The sequence below is a fragment of the Myotis lucifugus genome, unplaced genomic scaffold (assembly GCF_000147115.1).
Source record: "Myotis lucifugus unplaced genomic scaffold, Myoluc2.0 scaffold_4, whole genome shotgun sequence".
NCBI lineage: Eukaryota > Metazoa > Chordata > Mammalia > Chiroptera > Vespertilionidae > Myotis > Myotis lucifugus.
In genome coordinates, this window is record NW_005871052.1 from 6,353,731 (window position 1) to 6,378,942 (window position 25,212).

General features: G+C 43.4%; 1 protein-coding gene across 1 annotated transcript; it reads left to right on the plus strand.

The window, feature by feature from the left end:
• The first annotated feature begins 321 nt into the window (after positions 1–321).
• LOC111828428 lies at positions 322–9,947 on the plus strand. Its single transcript, XM_023764912.1, has 4 exons — positions 322–700; positions 1,428–1,538; positions 2,633–2,790; positions 9,843–9,947. Exons 1-4 carry the CDS (start codon positions 322–324, stop codon positions 9,945–9,947), a joined length of 753 nt encoding a protein of 250 aa, XP_023620680.1.
• Positions 9,948–25,212: the final 15,265 nt, after the last annotated feature.

A 25,212-nucleotide genomic window follows, 5' to 3' on the forward strand; every position in this document is an offset into this window, starting at 1 on the left:
TTTATTTACTTATTTATTTATTTATTTATTTATTTATATTTCTTTCAATTACAGTTGATATTCGATATAAATTTGTTTTTGGTGTTGTGGGGGCCCTGACCAGACAGAGTACGCCAGATGTTAAAGGCCCATTTGCCATACACATGTGCGAAGGCAATGACTCAGCAGTATCACTATGCATACTGCACAGGCACACCCTTGTATAACCCATTTAGGTTAATGTAACACAGATGTCACTATTTGGCAGGAAGCCTCTTTTGTCTGAGTTAGTATAAAATGCGCTATTGAGCCGGTGGCTGGCTGCTTTGTCTGCAATAAAGCATGTCCCATGTGAGTGCGGCTGCTCTCATTTTCTTCCAGTTCCCAGCATCTAAAGAGGTCCCATTCCTAGCAGAGGGGTTTGGACCCAACAACTGGCATAGTCAGTCGGCAGGATTCTGGGGTAAATACCCGTCTGCCCCGCCAGAGGACATGGGGCTTCTGACCCAGCTGTGGTATCTGGTAGCGGCAGTCCTGATGTCTTGGACACCCCCGGAGGACTGGGAGCAGGTTGAGATAATGCCAGTGGTGTTAGAGGTGTTGTCCCTGACGGACCAGATTCCCAAAGACCAGCGGAAGGCTGCTGGGAAGGTAGGCTGGTTGCTCCAAATAGCCTTGAAACTGCAACACTGTGAGACGCTGGCTCAGGCAGCCAAGATACGTGAGTTACAGCGACTGGAGGAGGCACTGGAGGCACGCCTACATGTGCTAGAGCCAGAGGTAGCCACCTTGGGAAAAGAGGGGCCGGAAAAACTAGATTCAGAAGTTGGCTTTGATGGCATTGTTACTGATGATGGGAGAGCCCCTGCCCTACAGGCGCAACCGACCCTTAAAATGAGTCTGGAGCACAATCAGCCTGTGGCCCCAGGAGATGGGGCTCAAGGGCCATCCTGAATTTACTACATATACTACTTATACCCCCACAGAACTGAGAGAATTAGGAAAAAGGGCCGGCAGAGGCCAGGGGAGCCGATTCTCACGTGGCTCCTAAGGTTATGGAATGACAGTGCAGATAGTTTGTAGCTGTCTCTGCCCGAAATGGAGAAATTAGCCTCCATAACGACACATTCCTCCTTGTGGCAGCAACTACAGATTAGTCACCATTTGGGAGCTGGATAGGGAGGTCACTCCCTGATAGAATGATTAATGATGGTGTCTCAAAGCATTTGGCAAGATGCCAGAGAATTGCCAGAAACTGTGAGTAAATAGATTAGGTATGTAGATTTAGTGCAAGTCATATGGGAAATGGGCATGAGACAAGCCATTTATAAATTGATCTCTAGGTCCTGATAATGAGCGTTTTACAATGTCCATGAAAGACTTGATTCTTGCTGGAGCCCCTCCGGCAGTGTTCAGCTCACTGGCAGCCATTCTGACCCCTTTCATAGACCGTCTTATACATGAAGTTACTACGGTCATGGCCGGCTTAGGAGATGTGGAAATCAAGAGGCAAGAGAAGGGGGTGGCGAGACCTGTGACTGTGCAGAAGACTAAGGTACGTAAGGCACTAAGACAGCAGGCCTGGGATCCGTGAAAGCGGCGGAGACAGAGCCTGTGTAAGTCTCTCACAGGCAATGTGGATAGACCTGCTGGCAGCGGGGAGTTAAGAAAGAGAAAATAGATCAGCACCCCAGTGACCTGCTGCTGGCCCTGCGGAGGCAATTACCGGTAGGACAGCAATTCCAGAAACTGCCAAAGAAAGGCAGTTCCCTAGACCAGTACACCTCCAGGACTTTTTAGACTCCTGGAAAGGAGGAGTTTGATCTCCTAAACTGAGGAACAGGCTGAAGCACCTGTTAGGGGAGACCCCAGAGGACTGGAGGCTGCATGTAGAACTAATTATATATGGTCCCCCCACAACGTGCAACATGTGTTGGCGTTGGTACACACCAGTGCAGACTGCAGTTTGCTCTAAGGTAACCTGGACAGACATACGGGCCCGGCAGTTCATATAGACAGGTACAGAGGGTGATGTTAGGTCTGATCAAATAATTGAATTGCTACCACTCCCCCAGGAACTGGCTTTTCAGGTGATTTCATTATGGACATTCCCTTTGCTGAGAACACATTTCACTTGTGGTGACCACATTCAATTATCTCCCCTCCGGGTATGCATAAAGAAGTCTCCACCCAGAAAAAAAGCCCACCAAAAGTCCTTTAAAAGCTGCTGACTCCTGTCACTGGGCTTAACGATTGCAACAGCCCAAGGTGAATTTCACCTGCAGTTGCGTGTGGTGAATCCCATCACGAGGGGGCACCTGCATCACACTGCCTTAAGATTGCCTAACCCCCACCAAGTAGTCCGGGTGCAGTAGTGTCGCCTCCCAGGGGGCCATGGGGAGATTGGACAGACAGTTCTTCGGTGTGGCCGGTGAAGAAGCCTGATGGCACCTGGCAGATGACCATGGATTGCAGGGGACTGACATGGGAAGGTCAAAGTGGAGTTTTGTTGTCCTCCCTCAAGAATATTTGCACAGCCCTACTATTTGTCATGATTTGGTGGCACAAGATTTAGCTACCTGGGGAAAGCCTCCCACAGTGACAATGTTCTATTATATTGATGATATTATGCTAACCTCTGACTCTCTTGCAGATTTGAATACAGCTGCTAGGAGTCTACAGCAGGCCTTGGATTCATGGGGATGGGCGGTCAATGACTGCAAGGTCCAGAGACCTGGCTTATCTGTGAAATTTTTGGGAGCTGTCTGGTTGGGTAAGACCAAAGTGATCCCTGAAGCAGTCATTGACAAGGTACAGGCTTATCCCTGATCTACAATGGTGAAACAGTTGCAGACCTTTGTTAGTCTTTTGGGGTATTGGCGTGTGTTCATTCTCCACCTGGCACAGTTATTACAGCCATTATATCAGTTGTCCCTGAAGGGGGCAACATGGGACTGGATCCCAGAGGTAGAGGAGGCCTATATAGCTGCCAAGAGGGCAGTAGCCCAAGCCCAAACCCTGCAAATTGTAGACCCAAAACAACCATCATAGTTGGATGTAACTGTTCCTCCTTTGGGGTTTGTGGCAACAGCATGGTCAGAGAAGGGTACCCATTGGGTTTTGTTCCCAATTATGGAAAGGAACTGAGAGCTGATAGTCTCTCATTGAGAAACAGTTGGCAGCCAGTTATGTGGCCTTGCAGGCCTGTGAAGCTATTATGGCACAAAGTAAGGTACTTGTAAAGACAACTTATCCTATAGCCAGTTGGTTAGGTCCTGGGTGACCACGCCTAAGTCGGGAGTGGCACAAACCCCAACTTTAGCAAAGTGGGGGACCTATCTGGAATAGCAGGCAGTGGTGAGTACCAGACCTCTGTCACAAGAGTTACAAACCATGTTGGGACCTATGATCTATGAGACCCTGTCAAGGGATCAAGCTCCTATGAAGGAGCTACTCCCTAGTCTGTTCCGAGAGGGTATGCCACCCCTCCCAGAGACCATGTGGTATATGGATGGGTCTAGTAGGGGGAACCCTGTTATATGGATGCTGTGACTGTCGGTTTGGATACTGATGAACTGTGGTTCGATTCAGATGCTGGGCAAAGTGGTCCTTTGGCCATTAGAACAGACAACTGGGCTGTCTTTAAATGCTTAAACTTTGGCCCTAGCTGGTTTGCTCAGTGGATAGAGCATTGGCCTGCGGACCGAAGGGTCCCAGGTTCGATTCCAGCCAAGGGCACATGCCTAGGTTGCGGGGTTGATCCCCAGTAGAGGGCATGCAGGAGGCAGCCAATCAATGATTCTCTCTCATCATTGATGTTTCTATCTCTCTCTCCCTCTCCCTTCCTCTCTGAAATCAATAAAATATATTTAAATGCTTAACTTTGTGGTTGCCACAATGGCACAAACAACAAAGAATGACAGGACATTGCCCCATGTGGGGACAGGAAGCTCCACCTAGCCTAAAAGGTTGGGCCAGATGATTGGACATGGCTGTCACATTGCTGAATGAATAGCCTAGGAAAACGGGTGCCTCCCCCTTAGATTGAATGATGCTGAGGTATCCTCAGACACTGCATGTGCAGGTGAAAACAACAGATGAACTACTGTTGCGACTCAAAGTACACTCTGGAAATATGTTGCTGCCTAGGCCTTCCCCCTTGGCAGAGGGGGAAGAGGCAGTGTAGACCTGGCCATGGTCTGTTACAGGAGAAGGGCTATAGGTGGCCCTCATATCCCCTTGGGAAAGCAGATATGACTATAAGTCATAGTTGCACCCCTTGATCCAGCCCTGGCCAATAATAGTGCAGGTCCAAGCCAGAAAACATGGGATGGAACCCAACAGTTGTACATAGTGGTGAGACATTTATATACTTTACAAAATGATCCCCCAATAAGCCTAGTATCTATCTGGCAACACACATAGTTATTACAATATTATTATTATCATTGTTATATTATTTTTGTTTTTCTTATTTTTTATTTTTATTTTTATAATCTTTACTAGAGGCCCAGTGCACAAAATTCGTGCATGGGAGGGGCTATCCCTCAGCCTAGCCTGCACCCTCTCCAATCTGGGACCCCTTAGGGGATGTCCGACTGCCAGTTTCGGGCCTAAACCGGCAGTCAGACATCACTCTCACAATCCGGGACTGCTGGCTCCTAACCACTCGCCTGCCTGCCTGTCTGATTGCCCCTAACCACTTCTGCCTGCCAGCCTGATCACCCCCTAACTGCTCCCCTGCTGGCCCAATGGCCCCCAACTGCCCTCCCCTGCCAGCCTGATGGCCGCCAACTGCCTTCCCCTGCCGGCCTGGTCACCCCCAACTGCTCTCCCCTGCTGGCCTGTTTGCCCACAATTGCCCTCCCCTGCCAGCCATCTTGTGGCAGCCATCTTGTGATGGCCATCTTGTGATGACATGGGGCAGCCATCTTGTGACAACATGGGGGCCATCTTGTGATTGTAGCTGGACATTTGTAAACAAGGATCTGAAGTCCTGCCAAGAAGAAGTGAATGTTCTATCAGGAGCACAGCAAGATTGCACACAATCTTGAGTTCCAGGAACATTTACCTCCCTGAGAAAGGCTAAGATTAAATAGTCGTAGGTGTAGAGCAGAAAGGGAGGGCACAGCTGCAAGTTGTCTTCAATCCGCTATTGTAATAATATAGAACAGTGATGGCGAACCTTTTGAGCTCGGCATGTCAGCATTTTGAAAAACCCTAACTTAACTCTGGTGCCGTGTCACATAGAGAAGTTTTTTGATATTTGCAACCATAGTAAAACAAAGACTTATATTTTTGATATTCATTTTATATATTTAAATGCCATTTAACAAAGAAAAATCAACCAAAAAAATGAGTTCGTGTGTCACCTCTGACACACATGTCATAGGTTCGCCATCACTGATATAGAACAAAACAAGATTTAGTTGATTAACTGCTGATGCACTAACCTTGTACCAAACCCCAATAAAAGCGATGGTGAGAGTGCAGAGTTTGCTACATGCCTGAGCGAGCTGTAGCCCTCTGTCTGGCATCAATCATCCTGTGTGTTCGTCTTACCTCTGCGTCTTTGGTTCATTAAACATCCCTCAACATGTGATGATGTGAGGGCATCGCGCAAGGGCGCTAGGGCCACCTAGGCTTTTATTAGTATAAATTGTTGAGAGTATTAGACACACTCCTTTTTTCCCTCATTGCCCTCCTCCAACCTGATCCCATCCTGCCCCAGGCCTTTATCACCCTATTGTCTATGTCCATGGGTAATTCAAATATGCATATAAGTTCTTTGGTTAATGTCTTCCTGCCCCCCTTCCCCATCCTTTCCTCTGAGATTCATCAGTCTGTTCCATGTTTTCATGCCTCTGGTTCTATTTTATTCATCAGTTTATTTTCATTAGATTCCTTGTTCATTTATTTTTATTTTTAGATTCAATTATTGATAGGTATAGATTTATTGCCATTTTATTGCTCATATTTTTTATCTTCTCTGTTTCCCTCTCTTTAAAGAAGACCCTTCAACATTTTGTGTAATATTGGTTTGGTGATGATGAACTCCTTTAGCTGTTTCTTGTCTGTGAAGCTCCTTATCTGACCTTCCATTCTAAATGATAGCTTTTCATTTAAAATGGAAAGAGTAATCTTGGTTAGAGTAATCTTGGTTGTAGATCCTTGCTTTTCATTATTGTGTTGTTGTTTTTTGTTTGTTTTTATTGATTTCAGAGAGGAAGGGAGAGGGGGAGAGAGAGAAACATCAGTGATGAGAGAAAATCATTGATTGGCTGCCTCCTGCATGCCCCCTATGGGGATCAAGCTGCAACCCAGGCATATGCCCTTGACCAGAATCGAACCCGGGACCCTTCAGTCTGCAGGTCAATGCTCTATCCACTGAGCCAAATTGGCCAGGGCTTTTCATCACTTTGAATATTTCTTGTCACTCCCTTTTGGCCTGCAAAATTTCTGTTGAGAAATCAGCTGAGAGTCATATGGACACACCCTTGTAGGTAACTAACTGCTTTTCTCTTGCTGCTTTTAAGATTCTCTCTTTGTCTTTAACCTTGGCATTTTAATTATGATGTGTCTTGGTGTGGGCCTCTTTGAGTTCATCTTGTTTGGGACTCTCTGCACTTCCTGGACTTGTATGTCTATTTCATTCTCCAGGTAGTGAAAGTTTTTTGTCATTTTTTCAAATAGGTTTTCAATTTCTTTTTTTAAAATATATTTTATTGATTTTTTACAGAGAGGAAAGGAGAGGGATAGAGAGTTAGAAACATCTATCAGCTGCCTCCTGCACACCCCCTACTGGGGATGCGCCCGCAACTAAGGTACATGCCCTTGACTGGAATCGAACCTGGGACCCTTCAGTCTGCAGGCCGACGCTCTATCCACTGAGCCAAACCGGTTTGGGCAGGTTTTCAATTTCTTGCTCCCTCTTTTCTCCTTCCAGCACCCCCATGATGTGAATGTTGGTACACTTGAAGTTGTTCCAGTGGCTCCTTACACTATCTTCATAATTTAGATTATTTTTTCTTTTTGTTCTTCTGATTGGGTATTTTTTGCTTCCTCATATTCCAAATTACTGATTTGATTCTCAGCATCCTCCACTCTACTATTGATTCCCTGTAAATAATTCTTCATTTCAGTTAGTGTATCTTTCATTTCTAACTGGTCTTTTATTTATCTCATTGAAGTTCTCATTAAGTTCCTTGAGCATTCTTATAACCATTGTTTTAAAATCTCTATCTGGTAGTTTGCTTGCTTCCATTTCATTTAGTTTTTCTAGAGATTTCTCCTGTTCTTTCATTTGGGACCTGTTTCTTTGTCTCCCGCATGTTTGCTGCTTCTCTATGTTTGCTTCTAAAGGGTGTCCCAAAATTCACGCAAGAAGTAATTTTGATAGAAAACACAGGTTTATAATAAAAAATTGTAAATTTTTTATTGATTCATAAAGTATACAGTATAGGGTTTGTATGACATAGCATATTGGGTAAATGGATTATCATGTCGCGATAGCGAGCACCATTAACTGTTATTGCCTGAGCAGCCACATTTTCGAAGAACAATGGTCTGATGATGCCTCCAGCCCAAAATCCGCACCAAACAGTGACACGTTGTGGATACATTTGTTTCTCAACAATCACTCATGGATTTTCTGAACCCCAAATGCAACAATTTTGTTGATTAACCAAGCCATCAAGATGAAAATGAGCCTCATTGCTGAAGATGATTTTGTTCGAAAAATCAGCATCCATAATCCATTCATAATCCATCCATAATCAGCATCCATAATCCATTCAACGAACTCTATTCACTGTGCGTGGTTAATAGGCTTCAGTTCTTGAGTCAATTGAACTTTGTAAGCATGAAGATGCAAATATTTCGTGAGAATACGCTGTAGAGAGCTTCTTGAAAAGTCCAATTCTTGACCACGGTGCCGAATTGATGTCCCTGGACTCTCAGCAACACTCTCACGAACTGCTTCGATGTTTTGTGTTGAACGACTTGTTGAAGGACGGCCAGAGTGTTTAAGATCACTGATTGATCCAGTCTCCCTAAATTTTTTAATTAATCTCTTCAAAGTTGATGAAGTTAAATCACTATTCTGACCATATTTTGCACGAAAATTGCAAACTGTAGCTGCCAAACCTTCATTATTTTTAAAATATTGCTCAACAATGAAAACGCATTGTTCTTTCATGTAGCTCTCCATTTTTAATAACCTTGAACTGTCAGCTGTCACGCTATCTTTTTTGTTGTTGTTGGAAACACTTTACGGCACAAATGGCGTAAAATTCAAATCTTGCATGAATTTTGGGACACCCTTTTATGTATTAGGTAGAGCTGTTAAGTCTTCTGGAATTGGTAGAGTAGCCTTTTGTACTAGTTGCCCTGTAGGGTCCAGTGCCACAGCCTTCCCAGTCACCTGAGTTAGGCACTCCAAGTGTACCCCTGTGTGGTCTGTGAGCACAGTTCTGTTGTAGTTGAGCCTTGATTGCTGGGAGGAATTGACCCCCAGGCCAATTGGCTGTGACAAACACCTGCAACTACAGTGGAAGAGCTGCTGTGCAGGCGACACCCCAATAGAGCAGGACTTGCCTCAGTGAGACTTTGGTGTTCACCATGTCTGCCCCATGAGTGTGCCACTCATGGATGTGGTAAGGTTTTAATCTGGCATGGTCTGAAGCTGTCCACTGGGTATACAGGCTATGTGGCCTCCTGGGAGGTACAAAAAGTCAGCCATTGCCTGTGTCTTGCCTGGGGCTACCTGGCATGAATACAGAATAATCTTCAGATGGATGCTACTTTTATTGGGCTTGGAGGTGCCCAGGAGAGGCCAAGCTGTGACCCTTGACAAGCTTCTGCTAATGCTGGGCCTGGGGCCACTTAGCAAGGGGTATGGGGCATGCTGAGGCCAGCTGCTGCTTGTTTAAGAGATTTTAGGAAAGTCTGAAGCCTGAGCCAGCACAGGCTATTCATATGGAAAAGCCACTGCAAACAGCTTTGGTGGGGCTGCAAATTGGGTGGGGTGGGTCTCAGGGAATCACAGGGGAATAGCATTGTGGACAAGTTGATGGAGACTCAGATATGGTAAGACTGAGAAAGCCGCCTCTCAGTTCTTGCCCCAGTGCCAGATAATTTAGTTCCTCCCTGCATGTTCCTCATCCTTTCAAACTGCTGCCCCAGCACTGGAGCTCAGAGTGAGTCTAAGTCTGTCTGTGGGCCTATTAAGAGAAACTGCCTGGGACTCCAGCAGCCTCCATCTTACTCAGCCACAATCCCTGCTGGTTTTTATACCCAGGGTTCCAGCACTGGAACCCTAGACTAAGGAGTCTGGTGCGAGGCTGGGATCCCTTGCTCCTCATGGTGTGTGTGTGTGTGTGGGGGGGGGGAGTCTTCCCAGCTAAGATATCCCTCCCAATTAAAAAAAATGCCACGAGTGTTTATGGGACCAGCCATTCATTACTCCACCCTTCCTACCAGTCTCAATGTGGCTTCTTTAATTCTCCACTTGTAGGGCTTCCATTCAGCAAAATTTCAGGTGGTTCTAAATGGTGGTTGCTCTGTGGTTTAGTTGTAATTTTTATGTGGTTGTGGGAGGAGGCAAATACTGCATTTAGTTACTCCTCCATCTTGGCCCTTCTGTTTTGGGTTTTAATCACTGAGTCACCTTATGCCATTTTACTTCTCACTACATTATCTGTGTTTTCTCTTTCTGTATCAATTAGAATTCATTCAGAGACACAGAATTTCTCTAAGTGGTACAGAATAAGGAATTTTTTATAAGATCAGGTCTCACATGATTGTGGAGCTGATGGAGCAATTTATGCATGTTATTACCTCTATATCTTGTGTTGAGACTGCAGTCAGGAAGGAAAACTGATTGTTCACGAGAACAAGGACAAACTGGAACCTGTGAGGAGGAATTGAAACCCACGACAACTGGAATCAAGGAAGAGAAACAGAACTAGTGTCTGTCTCTCACATCTCCAATCTCAATCATGTGGGTGACCACAGTGTTACCGAATACAAGGGGTTCACTGCTTGGGGTATTCTATTCAAGAACAAGATGTGGCTGTCATTGGGGAGTTTTATTTACTTGTATAAAGGAGATGGGATTCACAGTCAAAGTTCTGTCTCCCTGAAGAGATGCTTAGCAATTGTTTATATACAGTATATGGTTAATTACATGTTGATTTCTTCTTGGCAGTTGGCTAAATTTATCCTTTGTGTTCTGGTCAAGCTTATCAGATTACAGTGGCATCTGAAAAATACATTTGAACATTTAACAAGTATAGCTTGAGACTTTGTGACCATTGTCCTAGGAGAAGGTGGTGCCCTGCATCATTAAAACTACATTTGCACTTGGACCTCGCCTTAAGAAAATTTGAAAAAGGAGGTCTGGTAGTAGCCAGATGAGCCTTTGGTCCGTGTGCTGCCCCACAACAAGGTAATCCAGGAGATCAGCAGCAACATGAGCAAGCTACCACAGTGCCCCAGGTTCTGCCCTGACTTTCTGAAAGTAAGAAAAAATATATATGGCTGCAACTTCACTTCTGCCCTCTAAAACTCATAGAAAATGTGTCTTGTAACTAATCCTAACCAAACCCATATAGGGTAGGAAATTCTGTGAAATATAGTTCTAGTTTACCAAATGTGACACAGTACAAAGTCACCACTTCATTTATAAACCAAGAAACTTCATTTCCTTTAGCTATAAAGTGTGGATTACCTGTATTGTGAGGATAACAAGTTATGTCCTACTAGGGGCCCGGTGAACGAAATTCGTGCACTGGGTGGGGGGGGGGGGTGTCCCTCAGCCCAGCCTGCCCTCTCTCACATACTGGGAGCCCTCAGGTGTTGACCCCCATCACCCTCCAATCGCAGGATCGGCCCCTTGCCCAGGCCTGATGCCACTGCCAGAGGTGTCAGGCCTGGGCAGGGGACCCTCATTTCCCCCCGATCACTGGTTCTGCCCCCCGCCCAGGCCGGATGCCTCTGGCCCAGGCGTCAGGCCTGGGCAGGGGACCCCCAGACCCCTCCAATTGCTGGCTCCGCCCCTGGCCCAGGCCTGATGCCTCTGGCCCAGGATTCAGGCCTGGGCAGGGGACCCCCCTCAACCCCGATCACTGGCTCCGCCCATCGCCCAGGCCTGATGCCTCTGGCCCAGGAATCATGCCTGGGCAGGGGACCCCCATCTCCCTCTGATCGCTTGCTCCACCCCCCGCCCAAGCCTGACGCCTCTGGCCCAGGCTTCAGGCCTGGGCAAGGGGACCCTCATATCCCCCCAATCACCGGCTCCGCCCCCCACCCAGGCCTGATGCCTCGGCCAGAGGAGTTGACCCTCATCACCCTCCGATCGCCAATCACTGGATCGGCCCCTTGCCCAGGCCTGAGGCCTCCGGCAGAAGGTGTCAGGCCTGGGCAGCGGAACCCCCAGCTCCCACCATTCCCGGCTCCGCCCTGCTACCCACAATCTCTGGCACCGCCCTGCCAAGACCTAAGGCCTCTGGTGGAGGCATTAGTCCTGGGCAAGAGACCCCCAGCTCCCCGCGATCTCCTGCTCTGCCCCTGCCTAGACCTAATGCCTCTGGCCAAGGTGTTAGGCCTGGGCAGGGGACCCCCAGCTGCTCACGATTGCTGACTCTGCCCCTGCCCATGCCTAACGCCTCTGGCCGAGGCCTTAGGCCTGGGCAGGGGACTCCCAGCTCCCCGTGGTTACAGGCTCCGCCCATGCCTAGACCTAATGCCTCTGACCGAGGCCTTAGGCCTGGGCAGGGGACCCCCAGCTGCCCAGGATCGCTGATTCCGCCCCTGCTCCCTGTGATGGCTGGTTCCGCCCCTGCCCAGGCCTAACGCCTCTGGCCAAGGCATTAGGTCTGTGTAGGGGACCCCTAGCTCCCCACGATTGCAGGCTCCACCCCTGCCCAGGCCTAACGTCTTTGGCCAAGGCTTTAGGCCTGGGCAAGGGATCCCTAGCTCCCCGGACTGCCGGCTCCATCCCTGCCCAGCTCCCATTGCTGGCTCCACCCCTGCTTCCTGCTATCACTGGCCGGGGCGTCAAAGGCGCCTGGTTCTCTGATCACAGCTGCCCCCGGCTCTTAGCTCCCCCCTGGGTTTCTGATCACCGTCAGTGGCAGGGGGCTTCTTCCGTCCTTTCCCTTTCGCCTCCCAGCATTGTGCCTACATATGCAAATTAGCCGCCATCTTTGTTGGCGGTTAACCGCCATCTTGGCTGGCAGTTAATTTGCATATCGCCCTGATTAGCCAATGGGAAGGGTAGCGGATGTACGGCTAATCACCATGTTTCTCTTTTATTAGATAGGATGGGCATATGGTGGGGGAGGAGGGATTCTCACCCATTTAAATGGGAAAAGTTTGCATTTTTGAAACATACACATTTGTAATTTCAGACTAGACATTTTCCTGTAATTTCAATTCCATATACCCAGTTCTCTACTTGACATCTCCTCCTGGATAACTAAGAGATATCAAAATTATGTCTAAAACTTAACTTTTGATCTTTCTTTCTCCTGCCTCCCAAACCAAACCATTCCATCTACTGCCTTCCCCATTTTTGTAAATTGCCGGACATTGGGCAACATTTAATGCTGGTGGGTCTTGATCTGGCATCTAGAAGGGTTCTGGAATCTGGAGAAGGCTGTGCATAGATTAAATAGGAGTCCAGAGACGAAATATAATCTTGAAAGGCATTTGGGGGTCAGAGGAGCCTAGTTTAAAGGAAACGAAGATCTCCTCATCTCAGGACCCCATGCTTTTTATTAACACAAATTGTCCTGAGGCGAGGCAGAGATACACACTTCAAAGAGTCAGGGTTTAGTATACAGAGGCATTGTTAGAACGGGAGAATTAGCCTACAGCTGTTCAGGTGTTTGGCCAGTAGGAGGCAAAAACATGTAGATTAAGATGCCCTGAGCTGTCTTGCAGCAAACAATCAATTTAATGTATCCTATTCAGGTTTGGGGAAATGCCATCAGCCATTCCCAGATTCAGCCCTGCTGTCATGCTGAAATTGGCTTCCAGCAGTAAATGGCAACTCCAGCCTTTTTATTGCTTAGGCCAAAAAATCTTGCAGTCATTCTTGACTTATTTATCATACCTCATAGCCAACCCATTAGGAACCAGGAACTCCTGGTCTCTCCACATTCAAAACATAACCATCTCCACTGCTACCACCTTGGCTTTAGCCACCACCATTGTCCCTCACCTGGATTATTACCATAGCCTCCTAACGGGGCTTCCAGATAAAATACAGGCTACCCAGTTAAATTTGAATTTCAGTTAAACAGCAGATAATTTTTTAGTATGTTCCATACCATATCCTCTGCCTGTAATACCCTTCTCTCATCTCTTTATGTGGCAAGCTCCCAATTCTTTCAAGTATTTCCTCAAATGTCAGCTTTTTAGTGAAATTTTCCCAAACAACTTTATTTTTAAATTTTTTAAAAATTGATTTTTAGAGAAAGAGTGGGAGGGAGGAAAGAGGAGGAGGTAAAGAAGAAGGAGAAGGAGGAGGAAGAGGAGGAGAGAGAGAAACAATGTGAGAGAGACCCATCCATTGGTTGCCTCTCACACACACCCTGACCAGGGCCAGGGATTGATCCTGCAATCCAGGTACATGCCCTTGATGGGGCATCAAATCTGTGACCCTTCAGTGTGTGGGCCGATGTTCTAACCACTTAGAAACACTGGCCAGGGCCATTGGTTGATCCTTGTATGTTCCCTGATTGAGGATCAAACCCACAACCTTGGCGTATCTAGACAGTGCTCTAACCAACTAAGCTACTGGGCCAGGGTCCTGGGGGCAGTTTTGCTTTTTTGTTTTCATTCTGTATGTTTTGTTCCCTACTGTTATCTTCAGCACTTAGAACAATGCCTCATCCACAGTAACATTCAATAAAAATTTTTGAATGAATGAGCCTGTATTTGAACAGGTTATCTGGTCAAAATTTAACTATTGCCCAGAGCTTATTGGAGAAAAACAAGGAAGAGAAACAAGTAGCTAGTAAGTGTGGATCCTTGACTTATTTGTAGGCATTTCCAACTCATCCCTAGGTAGAGTAAGAATAAGTGCTTTAAGGCAGTGTTTTTTAATATTTTATTGCACATATGAATCTGCTGGGGATCCTATTAACATGTAGGTTCTGGTTCAGCAGGTGTGGGGTGGGGCCTGATAGTTTGCATTTCTCATAAGCTTCCAGATGATGTTGATCCTGGCAGCCTGGGAAGCATACTTTGAGTAGCAAGGTTTTAAGGCATCACTGAAGCCTGTTCTCAGAAAATATAGCCAAAATATGACCAGCTGGGAAATAGTTACTGCCAGTGGTTCAACCTACTAAGAAATAGAGTAAACAATTTTGAACAGAGGTATCTGGTTCATTATGACTATTTGAAACAAGGACTTTGCCCAACAGCTATGGTCTTAAATTTAATAACACACTTGGCTATGTTTCAAGGTGGGAGTGTTATCTCAGTTGAACTGGCACAAACATCAAAAGTAAGTTATGGAGGAAAAGGGAAGGCTAACATTGCTAAGTTTAAGGACTCAAAGAAATGTGATTGGCATAGGGAATATTTGGGATGAGCAGGCTGTTATTTTGGTGCTCCTTAAATCACACCTCATGGGGTCTTTCTGTAACCAAAACCAAGGTTTGTCTACCTGCCACCATGAAAACCAAACTCATGAGACAGGTGCTTGTAAACAGGAAAGTGATTTATTCAGGTGCCGGCAACTTGAGAAGATGCGGACGTTGGTCCCAAAGCCCATCTTAACATCTCAGTGCAGGCAGTCATTTTATGGAGAGGGAGAGGGAAAGCAGAACAAAGAAATCAGGAGGAGGAGATGTGGATGTGCAGGCAGTGTCCTTGCAGGTCCCAATATGGATCTTTAATGTCAGCATATTGGAACTGGTCAGTGCTAGCCAAATTCCTGTGGTTGGGCAATCTGTGTCAATTGAAGTTGTGATCAAGGCTATTTCTTGTAACCCACTTCGTGGGAAAACATATTTGCCAACGTCATATCTGATAAGGGCTTAATCTCCAAAATTTATAGGGAACTCATACAACTTAACAAAAAGAAGATAAACAATCCAATCAAAAAATGGGCAAAGGATCTAAATAGACACCTTTCAAAAGAGGACATTCAGAAAGCCAAGAGACATATGAAAACATGCTCAAAGTCACTAATCATCCGAGAGATGCAAATCAAAACAACAATGAGGTACCATCTCACACCTGTCAGAATGGCTATCATCAACAAATCAACAAACGACAAGTGCTGGAGAGGATGTGGAGAAAAAGGAACACTTGTGCACTGCTGGTGGGAATGCAGACTGGTGCAGCCACTATGGAAGACAGTATGGAGTTTCCTCAAAAAATTGGAAATGGAACTCCCATTTGACCCCGTGATCCCACTTCTAGGAATATATCCCAAGAAACCAGAAACACCAATCAGAAAGGATATATGCACCCCTATGTTCATAGCAGCACAATTTACCATAGCTAAGATCTGGAAACAGCCTAAGTGCCCATCAGTAGATGAATGGATTAGAAAAACAGTGGTACATCTACACGATGGAATACTATGCTGCTGTAAAAAAGAAGGAACTCTTACCATTTGCAACAGCATGGATGGAACTGGAGAGCATTATGCTAAGTGAAACAAGCCAGTCAATGAAGGAAAAATACCACATGATCTCACTCATTCGTGGATAATAAAGACCATTACAAACTTTTGAACAATAATAGATACAGAGGCAGAGCTGCCTCAAACTGATTGTCAAACTGTAGTGGGAAGGCCAGGGAGGGTTGGGGGACAGGAGGGAGAGGAGTAAGAGATCAACCGAAGGACTTGTATGCATCCATATAAGCATAACTAATGGACATAAGACACTGGGGGGTAAGGGAGGGCAGGAGTTTATCAAGGGCGGGGGGGCGATAAAGGACACTTATGTAATACCCTTTGTAATACTTTTAGCGAAAAATAAAAAAAAAGGCTATTTCTTGTAGAAGCAGGAACTGGAACTGCTTATGCCTGCAATATGCTGATAAGGAAACTATCAGTATGTGAGTTGTTTTTATCAATTTATTAGTACATTTTATTCTAACCCCATTTCATGGTTAGTCAGAGTAATATAAAGGTTTTATTCCCTGTTACATTTCCATAGGTTAAAAAAAGCTCTCTTCAAAATAGGAAATTAGCAAATAAGCTCCAGACCAATAACTGACCTACATGCCCAAGTTCCTATAGCTATCTTTCTATCCCTAAGTGCTCAGGCCAAGAAAATAACAGAAACCATTTACCACTTTTTTTGTGTGTGTTTGGAGACATTCTTCCATTACTACTAAATCTCACAATTCTGAAAATTAGGTATTATCATCCTCATTTTGCGTTGAAGAAACTGAGGATGGTTAGGTTAAGCAACTTACCCAGGGTCACAGTGGCAGGCAGAAAAATGTCTCCTCAAAGGTGCCCATGTCCTAATCTCCAGAACCTGTGAATGTTATTTTACATGGCAAAGGACTTTGCAGGTGTGATTAAGGATCTCAAGATAAGTAAATTATTCTAGATTATCTGAGTGGGCCCAATATAATCACACAGGTCATTATATGAGGGAGGCAGAAGGATCCGCGGTAATAGTACAAAGTGTGATGATGGAAACAAGAGGTTGGAGTGATCAGGAAGGGGCCATGAACCAAGGGATGTAGGCAGCCTATAGAAGCTGAAAAAGCCAAGGAACTGAATTCCCTCTACAGCCTTAACAAGGAATACAGCCTTGCTGAGAACCTTGATTTTAGCCCTGAGACCTATTTCAGACTTCTGACCTCCACACCTATAAGAATTCATGTTTTGTTTTATGACACTAAATTTTTTGTTATTTTTACAGCAGCTATAGGAAACTAATACAATCATCCAGCTGGTAAATGGCAGAACTGGGATTTTGCAAATAGGTCTAGTGGGCTTCAAAATCAGTGCTCTTCCCATCACTATGGCCATACGGTGTTTTTAAAGAAATGGTGGATGTAAAAGTGGAAGAGAGTCCTAACCAGTTTGGCTCGGTGGATAGAGCATCAGCCTGCAGACTGAAGGGTCCCAGGTTCGATTCCAGTCAAGCAGCCTGCAGACTGAAGGGTCCTGAGTTCAATTCCAGTCAAGGGCACATGCCCAGGTTGCACACTCAACCCCCAGTAGGGGGGCGTGCAGGAGGCAGCCAATCAGTGAATCTCTTTCACAACTGATGTTTCTATCTCTCTCTCTCCCTCTCCCTTCCTCTCTGAAATTAAAAAAATATATATGTTTTTAAAAAGTGGGAGGGGAAAAGTTGCAAGAAGCAAGAGGAGCTTAGTAGAATTGATCCTGGAGTCTACATATCCCCAAATAATCTCTTGCACATAGCCTGATGTTTTTATATTTCAATAGTTATAAAGTTATTTGGATTAAAAAGAATTATTTTCAAATAATTCCAAATACTTCTGGCCAGATCTAAAGATCATTAGCTCTTTTGAATGGATTACGTTAATCTCATTTTTTCTCCTATTGTTGAAATAATTGCAATGAAAAAATTAGGTTTTTCCCAGCTGGTGTTGCTTAGTGGTTGAGCATAAACCTATGAACCAGGAAGTCGAGGTTCAATTTTCAGTCAGGGCACATGCCCGGGTGGCTGGTTTGATTCCATGGGGGACATGCAGGAGGCAGCTGATTGATTCTCTTATAATTGATGTTTCTATCTCTCTCTCCCTCTCTATAAAAAGAAGGAAAAATTAGGTTTTAATACAGAGGGAAGACCATGTGAATACATAGAAAGAAGATGACCATCTATAAGCCAAGGAAAGAGGCCTCAGAAGAAATCTTGCCAACACCTTGATCTCAGACTTCTAGAACTCCAGAAATGTGAGAAAAAATTCTGTTGGTGAAGCGTCTCAAAATAAATGAGGTTTTGATTGGGTAAGGTGAAGCAAGTAATGCTGACATAATGGATGCACTTCAGTTTATAGACAGGCCTGGTGGGAGGGAGCACAGTGCTGACAATGAAAAGCTGGGTGCCATTCAAGGGCAGTAGGTACATTATGCCAAAGACTACTCAGTCTATTTTGAACTTTTCCAGAGAGGGCTGACTGTATGAAAGCTTTCATATTTCTAAAATTTTATGAGATCCTATTTATACTAGCAACTTCACTTAAACTTTCTCCTCAAGAGCCTTGCCTTTCATCCCTTGCTTGTAATTTATTTCCACAACTAATGGTCACATCTCTGAAGAGGAAGCTGTTAAGCAAGTAGGGCTGGCTGGCCTTAGTCAAATTTGTGAAAAAGGTGGCTGTACCTCTCTCACCTGTGTAAATTTTCACAGGGTTTCTGATGCCTTAATCTAGCAAGTATTTCCCAACAGGAAGGTTTTCTAGGGTTTTTTTTGTTTGTTTTGCTTTTTTTGGAAGGTTTTGAAACCTCACCTGGGATGTTATCACTGAACTCCTTTTCAGAGGTTACTCAAGATGCCAAAAGAAAAGGGAGGCTGGCCAGGTAAGTTAACACCTCAGGGATTTTACTCTTATGTTTCCATTTCACCCTGAATAATCCCAAGGATTCGGGGGGGGGGGGGAGGATGAAAATTAGTGTTTCCTTACAAATAAATTTAAAACCCTTTCCTTAACTCAAAGAAGTGTTTAGTATGGGAATGTGTTTAGAATGGGATATTCAAACACACTGTATAGAGCTTCCAAAATTCCAAAAAAAGCTCTTGTCTCTATTTAGGTCATTTGGGGTAGACAATCTATCAAGAATGTATTAGAGACTATTAAGGTAAAGAAGACATTTATATCCCTTTCTTTATTTCTCATCTTCACTAAATGATACAGCAAGTGGAGTCTGAAGGAAAATAGATTTCTCCCCTCCCACTCTCAGTGAATACATGGTGCTGCCTCTAATCCTTCCCCATCGTTAACAGTAAAAAACTAAACTAAACTAAAAACACAGGGAAGTTTGGAACTGCTATAGAGGATTTGGATGATTTAACAAATGAGACACTGTCAAAAACATTTTTTTATAATACTATATAAAGTTGAAGGCACATCCTTGGCAGATCAAAATATGATCAATTACATGCTTATGGAACAACAAACTACTAAATATCTTGACTATAATAGATGATTATTGCACAATATTGCCCACTGCTGTTTGGGTAGCAAACAATCAATGTTTAACAATGTTTAGGTTAAACATTTCTTGAAGTAAAAACATAAGGTTGAGATGCCTGGTTTGGCTACAAAAGGCATTTATTATCAATGTTATTACAGAAGCTCTTTTAATTGAAGGACCAGAATTTTTCCTCCTGTGCTTTATCTGGTTACTCATAACAGATAAACTTTCAGAAGGATAAGAAAATTAGTGTACCTTTCCTTGAATGGTGGCAGGTCTCCAAGACCAGCAAAGGGCCAGAATGGAAATAAAACCAAATTAAGAACATACACCCGGAATTACCAATTCAGGTGCAGCTGAGGAGACTTATATCAAGGAAGGACAGAAAACACCTGGATATTGGTAGGAAGGGCTAGGTGGCAAGAAGGGCTGACCCAGGTTCCAGGGGCAGTGAGCCGAGAGTGAACAGAGATTAATACAGGAGTGTCTTTTCCCTCAAAAGCTAGTGATCCAGGACACATGCTGTGCTACACAGCCTGGAGCACCAGAGCCAAGACCAGGAGCTCACGTAACATCCAGCCAGAAAAGGCGGCAGAACTGCTGGCTGCCAGGGAGGCTGGAACCAGTACATTAGAGCGAGTCAGAGAGAAAGCCTCAGTTTCTGTTTTGTGTTTTTTTAAAACCCAGAGCACAGGAGTTTCATCTCTGCCCCTTCATATCCCCCACCCCCTGCCATTTTATTTCTCCTTATATTTTTTCTTTTTTACTTTTCTTCTCTCATTGTTGCTCTCTTTTGTCTTTCCTAATTCTCTGGTGGTTGCTTTGGTTGTTGTTATAGGGGATCTTGTGTATTTTTCTGTTTCATTTCTTTTCTTTTGTGTTTTGTATTTTGTTCTGTTCTCTTAGCACCTCCACAAAAGCATGCACGACATGGTCAGGGGTGAGCCTCACAGTCAGCCAGCTTGATAGAAGAGTCCATCCATGATTGGGACAATAATATTTGAGATCCAATTACAACAGGAGAACCCAAATAACTGAAACAAGGGGCTTTCCTAGAGCAACCAGTTCTGGAGATCTAAGAGAGTACACCACTGGGTCCCACAAAACACCTACTACATAAGACCATCCCACAAAGTTTGGGAGGCATTAGAAGTTTGATCTAATACATAGAAACAAATACAAAGGGACAGCAATAAATGGGGTGACAAAGAAACAACCCCCAATTGAAAGATAAGGAGGAATCACCAGAAAAGGAACTAAATGAAATAGAGGCAATTTGTCTGATAAAGAATTCAAAGTAATGGTTGTAAGAGTACTCAAACAACTTAGTGAGAACTACAAGCAACTTAATGAGAACTACAGCAGCATAAAAAAGAGGTAGAAGCCATCAATAAGAATCACACAGAAATGAAAAATGACATAGCTGAAATAAAAAAAAACACCCTGGAAGGAATCAACAGTAGACCAGTAGAAGCTGAGGACAGAATCAGTGAAATAGAAGACAACATAGAAAAAAACACCCAATTAGACCAGCAATTGGGAAACAAATTAAAAAGGAGGAGAGTCTAAGGGAGCTTTGAGCCAACATGAAACATAACAATAGTCACATCACAAGTATACCATAAGGAGAAGAATCTGAGGAAGGAATAGAGAACATATTTGAAGAAATAATGGCAGAAAATTTCCCTAACCTGGTGAAGGAAAAAGTCACTCAATTTCAGGAAACAGAGTCCCAATCAAGATGAACTCCAAAAGACCCACACCTAGGCACATCATAATTAAAATGGCAAACATTAAAGACAAAGAATCTTAAAGGCTGCAAGAGAGAGACAGAAAGTTACCTACAAGGGATCTCCCATTAGACGGTCAGCTGATTTCTCAATTGAAACACTTCAGGTCAGAAGGGACTGGCATGAAGTATACAAAGTAATGAAAAGCAAGGCACTGAACCTAAAACTACTCTATCCAGCAAGGCTAACATTCAAAATTAAAGGTGAAATAACCAGCTTCACAGACAAAAAAAAAAAAAAAGATTAAAAGAGTTTATTATCACTAAACCAGCACTGCAAGAAATACTAAAGGGACTGTTGCAAGAAGAAGAAATAGAGCAAGAGAAAGGAACACAGGCATAAAGAGTAAAAATAGCAACAGATAAGTACCTATCAATGATAACTTTATGTAAATGGCTTTAATGTTCCAATCAAAAGACATAGGGTAGCTGAAGGGATAAAAAACAAAAAACAAAACATGATCCATATATACACTGTCTAAAAGAGACCCACCACAGCCCTAGCTGGTTTGGCTCAGTGGATAGAGTGTTGGCCTGAGGACTGAAGGGTCCCAGGTTCGATTCTAGTCAGGGGCACATGCCCGGGTTGTGGGTTTGATCCCCAGTAGGGGATGTGCAGAAGGCAGCCAATCAATGATTCTCTCTCATCGTTGATGTTTCTCTCTCCCTCTCCCTCTCCCTTCCTCTCTGAAATAAATAAAAGAGACCCACGATAGAACAAAAGAGTAACACAGAATGAAAGTGAAGGGATGGAAAAATATTTTTCCATGTAAATGGAAATAAAAAAGGAGGCATAGCAATACTCATCTCAAAAAATAGACTTCAAAATTAGATGATAAAAAATGAAGGTCACTTCATAATACTAAAGAGAATGATAGAATAACTCTGATAATCATATATGCACCTAATATAGAAGCACACAAATATATATTTTGGAAAAAAATTTTCGGAGGTTTTAAGGGAGGTATCAACAGCAATACAATCATAGTAGTGGACTTTAACACCCCACTGACATCACTGGATAGATATTCTAGACAAAAATCAACAAGGAAATAGCAATCCCACACGACACACTGAATCAGATGAGAATAACTGACATTTACTGGTACAGAACATTTCACTCCAAAGCTACAGAATATACATTCTTTTTAGGTGCTCATGGGTCATTCTCAAAGATAGACCACATGTAAGGACGCAAACTAAGTCTCTACAAGTTCAAGAAGACTGAAATCACATCAAGCACCTTCTCTGGTCACAATGGCATGAAATTAGAAATCAACTACAAAAAATACTCAAAAACATTCAAACACATGGAGGCTAAATAAGCATGTTATTAAACAATGAATGGCTTACCAAGGAGATCAAGGAAGAAAGAAAAAACTTCCTGGAAACAAAAGGAACACACAACAACCAAAAATCTATGGGACACAGTGAAAGCAGTCTTGAGAGGGACATTCATAGCATTACAGGCCTACCTACAAAACAAACCAACAAACAAAAAAACACAAGAAAAACTTCTGATATACTATCCAACCATACAACTTAAAGAATTACTAGTAGAAAGAGAATAAGAAAAGCCCAGAGTAAGGAGAAGGAAGGAAATAATAAAGATTAGAGCAGAAATAAATGACATATAGATGAAAAAATACAAAATATCAATGAAAGCAAGAGCTGGTTCTTTGAAAAGATAAACAAGATTGAGGAACCTATAGCCACACTCATCAAGAAACAAAGAGTACCCAAATAAACGAAATCAGAAATGAAAGAGGTGAAGTAACAAATGACCCCACAGAAACAGAAAGGATTGGCCCTAGCTGGTCAGCACACGGACTGAAAGGTCCCAGGTTTGATTCCTGTCAAGGGCATGTACCTCGGTTGCAGGCTCAATCCCCAGCTTTGCTCAGGGCAAGTATGGGAGGTAACCAATTGATGTGTCTCTCTCACATCAATGTTTGTCTCTCTGTGTCTCTCCCCCTCCCTTCCACTCTCTCTAAAAAAATCCAATGGAAATCCTATGGTGAGGATTAACAAAAAAAAACAAAAAAAGAAACAACAAAGGGTTGTAAAAAAATACTATGAACAACTATTTCCAACAAACTGGACAATCTGGATGAAATGGACATATTCATACAAAAATACAATCTTCCACAACTTAATCAAGAAGAATCAGAAAACCTGAACAGGCTGATAACTACTGATAAAAATGAAGCACTAATAAAAAATAAAAATAAAAAACTCCTAGCAAACAAAAACCCTGTTCTGGTCTGCTTCACAGGGGAGTTTTAGCAAACATTCAAAGAAGAACAAACACCAAGCCTCCTCAAACTATTCAAAAAAACCCAAGAGGAAGAACACTTCCAAGCTCTTTTTACAAGGCCAGCATTAGCCTAATTCCAAAACTAGATAAAGACACTACAACAAAGAAAAATTACAGGCCAATATCCCTGATGAACATAGATGCTAAAATCTTCAACAAAATATTAGCAAATTGGATCCAACAATACATTAAAAAGATCATACACCATGACCAAGTGGGATTTATTTCGGGGATGCAAGGTTGGTACAATATTTGCAAATCAATAAATGTGATACATTACATAAACAAATTGGCATACTAAAATCACTTGATCATATCAATTGATGCAGAAAAAGCCTTCAACAAAATCTGACACCCTTTTTTAAAAGAAATATATTTTATTGATTTTTTAAAGAGAGGAAAGGAGAGGAATAGAGAGTTAGAAACATTGATGAGAGAGAAACATCAATCAGCTGCCTCCTGCACACCCCCTACTGGGGATGTGCCTGCAACCAAGGTACATGCCCTTGACCGGAATCGAACCTGGGACCCTTCAGTCCACAGGCCGACGCTCTATCCACTGAGGCAAACCAGTCAGGGCACGACACGCTTTTTTGATAAAAACTCTCAGCAAAGTGGGAATAGAGGGATCATACCTCAATATTAAAGTCATATATGACAAACTTACAGCCAACATCATACTCAATGGTCAAAAATGAAAAGCATTTCCCCTAAAGAAAAGGAACAAGACAGGGATGTGAGCTTTCACCACTCTTACTCAACATAGGACTGGAATACCTAGCTACAGCGATCAGACAAGAAAAAAATAAAAGGCATTCAAATTGGAAAGGAGGAAGTAAAACTCTCATTATTTGAAGATGAGATGAAAACCCTAAATACTCCACCAAAAAACTATAAGATTTTAAAAATGAATTCAGCAATGTAGTACAATACAAAATTAACACCCAGAAATTGATGGCATTCTTTTTTAAAAATCGTTCTTTTTTAAATATATATGTAATTTTATTGGTTTCAGAGAAGAATGGAGTTGGAAAGAGAGATAGAAACATCAATGATGAGAGAGAATCATTGATTGGTTGCCTCCTCCACTCCCCACACTGGGGATAGAGCCCACAACCCGGGCATGTGCCCGACTGAGAATGGAACCGTGACCTCCTGGTTCATAGGTCGAAGCTCTACCACTGAGCAACACTGGCTGGGCTTAACAGTATTCTTATATACCAATAATGATTTCTCAATAAGAGAAACTAAAAAGGCAATTCATTTCACCATTGCAACAACAAAAAAAATTAAAATACTTAGGAATAAACTTAACCAAGGAAGTAAAAGACCTGTACTCGGAAAACTACAGGACATTGAAAAAAAGAGATAGAGGAAGATATAAACAACTGGAAGAATATACCATGTTCATGGCTTGGTAGAATTAACACCATTAAAATGTCTATACTGCCCAAAGCAATGCATAGATTCAATGCAATCCCTATTAGAACACCAATGGCTTATTTCACAGAAAGGAACAAAGTTGGAGCGATAACAATACCAGATATCAAGTTATATTACAAAGCCACTGTAATAAAAAACAGCCTTGTACTGGCACAAGAACAAGCATATAGAGCAACTGAACAGAACAGAGAACCCAGAAATCAGCCCAAGCCATTATGCTCAATTAATATTTGACAAAGGAGATAACAGCACCCAATGGAGTAAAGACAGTCTCTTCAACCTGGCCGGTGTCACTCAGTCATTGAACACCAACCCATGAACCAGGAGGTCATGGTTCAATTCCTGGTCTGGGTACATGCCCGGGTTGCAGACTCGATCCCCAGTAGGGGGCATGGAGGAGGCAACTAATAGGTGATTCTCTCTCCACTAATATTTCTATCCCCTCTCCCTCTCCCTTCCTCTCTGAAATAATAAAAATTTTAAAAAGAGTCCCTTCAATAAATAGTGTTGGGGAAATTGGACAGATACATGCAA

Coding starts and splice junctions, on each gene's coding strand:
- LOC111828428 (XM_023764912.1), top strand. CDS start 322: ATGTCCCATGTGAGTGCGGCTGCTCTCATTTTCTTCCAGTTCCCAGCA. Junction 701..1,427: donor GGCTCAGGCAGCCAAGATAC/GTGAGTTACAGC, acceptor CCCCTTTCATAG/ACCGTCTTATACATGAAGTT. Junction 2,791..9,842: donor CTGAAGCAGTCATTGACAAG/GTACAGGCTTAT, acceptor TTGAGACTGCAG/TCAGGAAGGAAAACTGATTG.